The sequence below is a fragment of the Phaethon lepturus genome, unplaced genomic scaffold (genome assembly GCF_000687285.1).
Source record: "Phaethon lepturus isolate BGI_N335 unplaced genomic scaffold, ASM68728v1 scaffold41279, whole genome shotgun sequence".
In the NCBI taxonomy this organism is placed as follows: domain Eukaryota; kingdom Metazoa; phylum Chordata; class Aves; order Phaethontiformes; family Phaethontidae; genus Phaethon; species Phaethon lepturus.
Genome location: NW_010563483.1, coordinates 2,563 through 12,416, shown reverse-complemented (window position 1 = coordinate 12,416; position 9,854 = coordinate 2,563). Strand labels below are relative to the sequence as shown.

Genomic DNA, 9,854 nt, shown 5'->3' with positions numbered 1-9,854 from the left:
CACGGGCGTTGGTGCAGCTATCCAGCTAAAAACAGGGTGGCATTTGATAGCTTCCCATCACGTGAGAATGATAATTTTCTTTTTGTTGGCTTTTTTCACCAAGTTTAGAAAAATAAAGGAATGAAATGGCTTTTTCTGGGAGGACAAGTGCCAAATAATTAATTGGCCTTTGAATTCAAATAACACTTGAAAGTGTTGTAAAGCGGCGGGGGGGGGGAGATGTTGTTTGTTTTGGGTTATACCATGTTTTGTTTTTGTGGAAAAGCTATTGAAAATCTGAATGAATTAATGATGGTAGTAATTGTTAACTCCATGGATTAACTAGACAGCTGAAAGAACACTAATTGGTCAGTTCTAATTTGGGTTTCTTTTACATGACTTTAATGATATGTAGCTTTTCTAACGTTTACACCAAATAAAATACGCACTAAAATCAGAGGGATGGTAGTGGAATAACTTTGAGTAAAGCTTTATGAGAAAAGCATTTGCATTTCAGTGTCACATGATAGAAAATATGAAATCAGATTAATCTTGCTTTTTCAACGTAACTCACTCTGAAAATTTCTGCAAAGAGATTTCCTGCAAAGTCTGCTACAGTCCTTGTGGAGCAAAGGGGTGGAAGTACAAATAATAAAATAGCGCAAGAGAAAGGTCTTGCTTATTTGGGAGCACAAAGCTGGTTTGGGTTGCCACCTCTGACTTGGCTAGATGTGGACGAGCACAAACACGAGCTACTTTATTCTATCAAGAGAAAAATGAGAACGAGATACTTATCTAAAGGATCGTTGTGCAAGGCTCAGTTCGTTGTTCATTAAACTTTATATAGGTGCCGAAAGCATATAGCCGGGAAGGGTCAGCCCATTCCGAATTATTCCCTTGAGGGTTAGCTGCCGTCATCGGTGAGGCGTCTTCTGCAGCCCAGTTTGAGATGTGCTCTGTGGAAATGAGCAAAAGCAGCCGTGTTGTCCTCAGCCGTGTCCCCGTCCTTTGTGGCTTGCCAGTATTTTTGGTGCCTTGTGCCAACGGGAATTCACATGTGGGTCAGGAAATAAAAAATAGCATGAACTCTGGGTGAACTGCCAGGGGAACAGAGCCCTTTTGCAGCCTAATATATGTGGGTCTGGGGCTGGAACAATACCACCTGGTGTTCATTAACTACTACATAAATATGTTAAATTGTTTGGGGGACAAGCATGGCACTACAGCGTGACTAGGCAAAGCAAGGGAGTTCATTAATATCTTGCCCATCGTGAGGAATAGCAACGGCCCAATCCGGTTTACACTGATTTTGGCGACAAAACTCTCTTCCGTGGGGGAAAAGCTCAAGTTTTGAATTAGTTCATAGTCATAAAAACTTGTTTCCACAATATCTTGTTTTCGGGGCTGATCTCTGAACTTCTACAAAGCTCGCTTTGGGTCGATGCCGAGCAGTCTGTGACTCGGTGCCTAATCTAGCATGTCAAATGTGTGGGGTGATGTCCGAGAAGAACTGTCACAAATCGCTCTGGAGAGCTGAGGGGGAAGGCACCAGCAGAGCAAGGACACAATGGTGCAGATTGATGTATGGTTTTATTAAAGCACAGTTTGTTGCATGACGGACAAGCGTCTCAGCTCACTCTCTTAACGTCTTCTGCTGTGTTTAATACAAGAAGTTTCTTGTTGTCAATACTTTTGGTATAAAAATGCTGAACCTAGCCTTGCAGGAAAGTGGAAAAAAATACGTTATTTTCATTTGAAGATGCCCTTTTCACCACTTTTAGATTTTGAGATGTCACTAAGCTGTTTTTTTAACTCGGCCTGAGCATGCTTGGTTAATTGGGTAGAACTCATTTTTGTAATCAGAAGGGTTGGGTGCTTTGGCCCTCTGCTTTGGTCTCTCCCCAATTATTCTGTATAAGGCTCCTTTCACAGCCAGAGCCATAATCCTGCCCATTCAAAAATGACAGGTTTGTTTGGAGACCTCTTTTCCACAAAATCCTACCGACCCTCTCTTGCAATTTTTTACAGCTTGAAATGTTTGTTGCTGTAGCACAAATAAACTGCTCTGTGCATTTACCCAGGACCGACCTCAGGCTAGGCAGTCATTCCTTTGATCCTTTAAAAATACTGAGTTTGTGCTGATGATCCTCCCGGTCTCTAGATTGCCCCAATTTTCTAGACTTAATAAAAATGTAACCTTAAACGTTCAGTGGGAATATCTAATTCTTTTAAAACCGCTGTGTATATATATCTGCTAGCCTGGTACATAGACTAGAAAACTCTTTTCTTGAAGCATTTCATGTCTTGGTTGCAGACTGGATCACTTGCCAGCTATCTCTTCATAAGCATGGGATATGTTCTCCTGATTTGGTTTTTTTTTGAGTTCACTTGTCTTTTTGGCACCACTGACCCTTTGGATACGTTTTATTTGGTAACTTGCTGCAATTTTTTTCCCTTTTTCCTAGAGGATGCACTGCACAGTCACATCATCAGTGCTTCCCCGTGTTTTAACTGGAACGCTCTTGCTTCTTGGGTTAAGTGTTAATAGGGAAGATGGTCCAGGATGATCCCAGTTGCTGTTGCCATACTGAGCCTCACCCAAATTTAACTTACTGCATAGGCTCAGGACCTCATTTTACTTTTGCCTCGGAGAGCACCACCACCCTGCTCACTGCCAGCACCGCTTTGTGGTGTGGCCACCAACCCTGGACCAGCCGCCGCAGCCTCCCTGCCCCAAAACGCCCTTCCCCGGGCACCCCGAGGCTGCCTGCACGGAGCCTTGCACCTCCTTTTTCTACAAGAGGTTGACGAGGGGCAGAAAGGAGCCGTATGCAACGCGTGGTCCGCACAAAGAGCATCCCTGCCTTGGGGAGAGGAGCCCTTTCAGTTGCCCCAGTGAATTGAAACGTTTGTTTAGGAAATAATTTACCCCCCTCTTCCCTTTTGCAGAGGGGCCCAGCCACTGGAACTCGACAAATGGGTTTTTGCTTCTTATTAGCAAGAAAATCCCAGGATTTTTGTGCTCACGCATGGTTTCCTTATCCTGCGTCTGCGTGGAGCCGGGCTGTCTGGGGGCTCCCCGCACACTGGGGTCAGCCCGTGTGCCGCAGGACACGGGAGGGGCGAGCGCTGGCTTCCAAACTTCCCAAACGGAGCCGAGTCCTGATCTTCCGCATCCCGCTGGGTTCAGGGCTCGCTGCCCCCACTGCCTCCTTTGCATGCCGTGCAAAAACCTGGGGGATAGGTCTTGAAACGATTTATCAGATCAACCCTGACCATCTTTCTGCCAACTCAGAAGCGTTTGTAGGCACTCTCTTGAATATTCGGTCTAATTTAAAAAAATAGTTGTGGCCCTGCGCCGCTGTGTGTTACATGTGGTAGAGTGAAATGGGAATGAATTATGTCTAACTTTGGGTAAGGAGACAATTTTTTTTGGTCTCCTTCTCAGTTTGACAATTAATTTGCATAAATTGTATTTTCTCACATGAACATCATGGTCCACCTGATTTTTAAGCTAACCTTTTTTCTGTCATTTATGCCAAATGTTAAGTATCTGAAATACTCAAGTGAAATATATCTGGTTTATCTCTTCTCTGTGTTTATCTGAAGCTGAACTATTGTCTTGGGATGCACGAATAGAAGTGTTGACATTTTACTCCAACTCGTTACAAGATGAGGGGGTTGTATAGGTCCTAAGAAAAGTTAAGCTTTTGCTAGTTGGACTGAAAATATAAATAATACAAGTTGAAAACAGAAGCAATGTGGGACTTCTAAAATAATCTTGAAACTGCATCTTGTTGAAGATTAAATTGCGTCTGGGGGAAGATGGCATCAGGGGGATTGTAGCCCCCATCACTTCCCCAGGACGTGGGCTTTTAGCTCAATGAACTACAGGCTTTGTAATTAGCAGCAAGGTGATTAGATCATCCACATTTCTGGGAGTAATTTGTGCACTAATTGGGTTTGATTGTTTAATTACTCTTGCTTACTGTAATTGAGGCGAGGTAGTGGTGAATCCCTTTGCAAGAGCTCCTACAGGTTCCTTAGATCGAAGTTGTATGTGCTTCACTATATCCCATATTATCAGGAGGGTAACATTCATTCAACCATTCCCAGGGCCAAACCACAAAGAAAATTCTCTAAATGGCAAGCGAAAGGAAGCTAGATCTGAAGGCAATTCAAATGAATTCCAATTTTTGGTCAAAGCCTTTCTGGCGTGTGTGGTCAGAACTAAAAGGCAGGAAATAAACAGAATAGACCAAAAAAAAAAGTTAAAATTGGATAAAGATGGAGGGAGAAAATTGCACTTAGAGCTGGCAAAGTTGCTAATAGTTTCAGGGATTGCTGTCTGGGATCCTGCACAGCTGGTAGATGCGAAAACCTCCGTTGCAATTTAGATTTGTCTTTGGACAGTGATGGCATTACACAGATAGACGTGGGGTTTAGTTTTTGAAGCTGTAGAGTGATACAAATTAATACATACATTATAGGTTCAGTAGTAGCTTTATGTGGACCGGACGAAAGGCAGAAGGAAATGTAAAGAATAGTGAATTAACTCTTGCAATTCTTGAGAAAGTCACATTGGTGACGTGCATGAGGAGGAACTACCATTGGGTAGACTTTGGATCCAGGAAAAGATCTTCCTGCGCTGTCGCACTGGTTGTAGCTCCTTTGACTTGGTTTATCACTGATGAATAACCACCATAACACAGTAGAAGGATCGTGAAATCATCACAGAATGGCTTGGGTTGGAAAAGACCTTAAAGATCATCTAGTTCCAATCCCCCTGCCATGGGCAGGGACACCTTCCACTAGACCAGCTTGCTCAAAGCCCCATCCAGCCCGGCCTTGAACGCTTCCAGGGATGGGGCATGCACAGCCTCTCTGGGCAACCTGTGCCAGGGCCTCACCACCCTCATGCGATGGCCCAGCTGACCTTGCACAGCGGAATTGGCTAGAGCAAGTTACTCGCGCTGTGGTTTCTGCAGTTTCTCGCAGATGTTGCTGCTTTGGCGTGCTGTGCTTGATACTGTAGGGCTGACATGTCTCCTGCCTATGGAGAGGGAGCTTTTAGTTGCTTTTGCTATTTTATTTATCTAAGGACAGTGTTGCTTTAGGGCCCTCTGAGATAGAGACTCTTCCAAGTGAAGAGAGAAGAGAAAATGTCTTCAAGATGAAATGAGGTAGTAAGCTATAAAACTTGGAGATGGGGCCCGGACAGCAAGGAGGAGATGCAGGAGGAAGGTGGAGCTGACATGTCAGCAGAAGCATCAGCCTCCTGTGAGACTGGGCAACCCCCATCAGCATCAGACGTCCAGGGAGAGCAGGGCACCGCTTCGTCTTCCTTGGGAGGGAGGTGGAGGGGCACCGGACACCGCAGCACTTGCTGTGTTTGCATGAGGAGGAGAACCACAGAAATGCCCACAAACCAGGAATTCCTTCGTGCCTGGCTTTGGCCAAGTGTTTTGGGAAGATTTGGTGTCCAACTTCTTTTTTTCTCCCGCAACATTTGCCGCAACCTTGCAGCTGGCAGCAGCCCAGCTTGTGGCCTTCAGTGAAGGCCAGCCAGCAGGTATCTACTGAGGTTGCAAGAGGGACGGGAGGGACAAATACATCCTCACAAGTAACTGTCATCTCTGACAAGGCATCTCCCCCAGAACCGGAGGTCTGACGTTCGGCAGCGCCTCTGCTCGAGGGCTCCCCGGTCCTTCCTCGGAGGACAGGGACCTTCCGTTGTCCCTGGCGCCGGTGACAGCGAGGACGAGATGTCGCCGCCCTAATGAGACCTGACAAATGGGCAATTGGGCTGCTGCTTGGGGAACGCAATGGTTAATGTCCATGGCGCTGTGTCAGGGCAAAGGGCAGGAAGAAATAATCCTGCTGCAGAGCGGGGATGGGGATGCCTTTCCGTCTGAAAGGTGCTGGTGAAGCTGGAAAGATTGAGTTAACTAGGACTTCTGTGTCAGCGCTCAAGTCCTTTTATAAACAGACTGTATGATCTAAACACCATGTGACTATTTCCCCTAACTACAATCCGGTATCGAATTCAGAGTGGGTCATGCCATTTTCTATTAGGTTGGTGCATGCATGCTGCGATGCACGAGAAGCTACTACGTCTGGGAAGGAGCCGATTAGTTCAGAAATTAATTCAGAAAAATCGTGTGCCCGTACGCTGGAGAACAGGTCTGTTCTGCCAGCAGAGGTTTAGCACTGTAGTAGCTGATACGTCAGCAATAGCTGTTTGAAAAACTAATTTTGTACAGCGTTTGGCGGTTTTGGCCAAAAGCCATAAGCTGGAAGGAGCTTGTGAGCAAAAGAAAAAGCCTTCCTGCCTTTGATGAGGCTTCTTAGGACTTACAGGCTTCATGAAGAGAAGCTGTCTTTGCAGAAAAATATAATTTTGGATGATTTGGGGAAAAATGTGGACTGAAAACAACTTTTTGTCAAATGCTTGCAGGTTTTGAGACAGCTGCATCCATATATGTATATCTTTCCTTTAAAAACAAAACTGATTTTTATGTGTGGGTGTCAAAGCAGACAAAATTAGTGTCCTCAACAGTAATTATTGACTATGTTTGTTTTTCTTCAAAATAGTTTTGGTTACTCTACTGTGTGAAACACCAGCATTACCTTGAACATCAAAAAATCTTCTCTCAATCAGGTGTAACGTATTCATACATGTGTTTTGCCCTCTGTGAAAGACAGAACTGCGTGTGCCCGTGTGTACGTGCTCATTTGTGAAATATTAAATATTCAGGTTTCTGACAGTAGGCGTTTCTACGTACACAGAAGTATCTATTTTTATACTACCTATGGGTGTATGGAATGACCAGGTAGAACACGCTTGCTGTGAAGAGCAGTGACTGTAACGGTGGCGGGTGTTTGGTTCAATAAGTACTTTCTGCTTCAGTATCTATCTGCCACGGTTTTCAAAACAGTGGCCAGGCTGGCGACAAGATTGTTTTGTAACACAGAGGGTTTTAAAAATTTTAATTCCTTACCTATAATTAAATCTGTTTCAAACATATAAAACAGAGGCAGGGAAGTGAATTCTATATATTCATTTATGGTTCTTGTAACTCATTAGAAGCGGTGTTGGCAGTTAAGGTACTTGTAATTACAAGAGGCACGATGTGAGTATTTTTAGCGTGCAGCTGGAGGATTTCTTCCACCCTTCCACGCAGGACTAACAGCCACTTGTCTTCTGAACCTGACGAGTAGGCAAGTATTGACAGTCACATGCAGACATTTGGAGACTGGCTGAGTAAGCAATTGGTCCCACAGAAGGGAGCGTGTACGATAGAGGGAAAACTGGTGTCCTCAACGGGAAGACTTCGATCAGTGCTGTAAATAAAAGTGCTTTTTGTGATTATGATGGGAAAACCCAACAAATTATTTTCTTCTTATACCTGGGGGGAATTCTTGCCATTATTTTAATCTTGCTATATTTTAACTTAATATGTTGCTATTTGTCCCTTGTGTTCTGATTTGATAACGTACGTTAATCATAGGTTGCTACTGAGAGCTTGCCTTGAGCTAGGAAGAGCTCCTCTCTTTGGGCTGCGGGTCCTAACTGTTTTGTGCGGTGACGCAGGATTGCTGCCGAGACCCTGTGAACAGACAAGGAGTTTCACCGCAAGCTGCTGGTTTCTTGAAATGAAAAATGGGGTTTGTTAAATCTGCCTCGTTTTGCCTGGGATAAAAAACAATCCAAACAGCCCTCTCTCCTCCAAACCTTCGTGATCTTAACAGTATGGATATAAAGCAGTTTCCACATGTGAAAGCCCAGTTGCCGTTGAGTGTCCCCGGTCGAGCGGTGAGCAGAGAGGCTGACGTGCGTGCGGTGATGGACGGGTCTCTTCTCGCGTAGGAAGGGAGAGACTCGGCTCAGGAGTCCACACACAACTTGCTTCCTCTCGCTGAACATCGCCTGTGACTTGTGTTGCGTATAGACACGTGCCCCGAAAAGAAACGCTCCCGGACTGGCGCGCGTCTGGCCGGTGCTTGGCTCCCGTTGTCCTCTGCTCAGGACCATCCGGGCAGCGTCGGCATCTGGCCAGCTCGGGTCCAGGTCTGCCTGTCTTGAGCCACGAGGGACTAAAAAGCGTGCATAGTCCTGAATCCACGCGCGCACCCCGCTCCTCGCCGAGGTGGGCTCCGACCGGCTTTGCTGGGGGCTCTTCCTCCAGGCCTCCCACGGAGCTGCTGGTCCCATTTTTCTTTCATCTTCCATGTGGCTGGGAGAGGTTTGTTTTATTTCCTTTCTGCTTCTAATCAGGATTTCATTTTCCCCTGGCTGATACGCATCTGTAGAGTAAACCCAATGGAAATTGGCATTTCCCCCTTCGTAAGCTTAAAACAACAAAGTTTAATACGCCGTGTTGTGTGTTATCTGTTTCCCTCACTATTTTTATGGATTTCACGGTGTTTTAATAAAAGAGCTGTTTTCAGATAAGAGCCAAGGATAACGACAGCCCCCCCGGCGGCTGTTGCGCTGCTAGTCCTGTGTGGGTCTCCGTCAGTGAGACAAACATTTGGAGGCAGAGGTCGAAGGTTACATCCCCGCCCCGGAACATCTTTCCGGGGAAAAAAAAAAAAACAACACACACACACACAAAAAAAAACCAAAATAAAAAATTGATTTATTAAATAATAGCTACGGCACTTTCAAAGTCGCTTAGGAAATATCTGGGTATTGCAGATGTCTCAGTCAGAATGAGTGGGAAAAACCCCAACCCTGTGTATGCTGGATGGATGCCAGCGGCCAAGGGAAACCGGTGGCTCCTGCCTGGCTCAGCAGCCACGTCCTCTCGGGGCTTCCCTGTCCCGCTTGCTTTTCAAGGCACTTTTTCATCATTTTTAAGGATTTGTAATAATACGAGCTGTGTATTTAACAATGCATTAGCGTTATCTGTTCCTGGATGGTTCCCCACAGGCTGGGTGCAGGGATTGGGATACTCCTGAAAGCTGCTCGTTTTGGGATGACTTCTCAAGTGGTGCCTTGTTTCTGCTTAAATTAGTTCCCTTCGTTCAGGGACGTGGGAAAAATACACTGCATCATTTGTCAACAGCGTCGCAGGGGGAATAAGAACCTTTGAAACACGGATGAGGAAAACGCAATAATCGCTTTATGTTATTAACCGCAGCCAGATGAAGGTAGAGACAACCTGCAGCAGCTGGTGCTCCTCGCCTTTCCTGAGATATGTGGAAAGTAATGTGGAGCTTCTGGTTTGCCGAAAAGGTGCATTTTTGAAGGGTGTGAGCTGTGGTTGCGGTGTAGGTGTGGGAGACCCATCGCTGCTCCCCGAGGCATCCCGGCAAGTCTCCAGCTACCCTGTTTGCTTTCTTCCTGGTCTAATTGTGCAATTTTCCAATATTCTCTAAAAGCAGCAGTTAAATTCTGTCGCAGCGCAGTCCCCGATGACTTTATCAACATCCTACTGAGGTTCTTGAAAACCAGTCACCGACCGGTTAAATTGTAAGTGGTGACAAGCCCAACCGCCCTTCCACTTGGCTCCCATTTGCCGCTGTATGGCTGGGAGAGGGTTCGCCCAGGTCCTTTTCCCAGCCAGTGCCAGGGACGTCGCTGAAGCTGAGCCAAAGCAGCCCCACCACTGCCTGCCCCTGCGGGAGGCCAGCTGAAGGTTCATGGGACCATCGCGGTTTTGGTGAGGTCGGGTTGCTGGGGGCTGAGATGGTGGCCAGGCTCCTCGCGAGTTTGCGCTGCTCACCCTTCTTCTCTGCTATTGCCCAGGTGAGTGTTTTCAGCCGCCGCATGAGGACGGCTTCGCCCGGCGATGGCCTCGCAGCCCACGGCGGCACGGGTGCTGCTGCTCTGCCTGCGGGCCAGCTGCCTGCCTGGCGTGAGGCCCCGG

At 46.4% G+C, this 9,854-nt stretch overlaps 1 protein-coding gene across 1 annotated transcript in view; it reads left to right on the top strand.

Annotated features, from left to right (window-relative positions):
* Positions 1–9,733: 9,733 nt before the first annotated feature.
* LOC104626618 (ly6/PLAUR domain-containing protein 6-like) overlaps positions 9,734–9,854 on the top strand; it is a gene marked incomplete at both ends in the record, with an annotated part of 2,031 nt that continues 1,910 nt past the window's right edge. The window contains one exon of the mRNA XM_010294579.1: positions 9,734–9,842. Within this exon, the coding sequence (XP_010292881.1) occupies positions 9,734–9,842 (109 nt within the window). The remainder of the gene's footprint in view (positions 9,843–9,854) is intronic.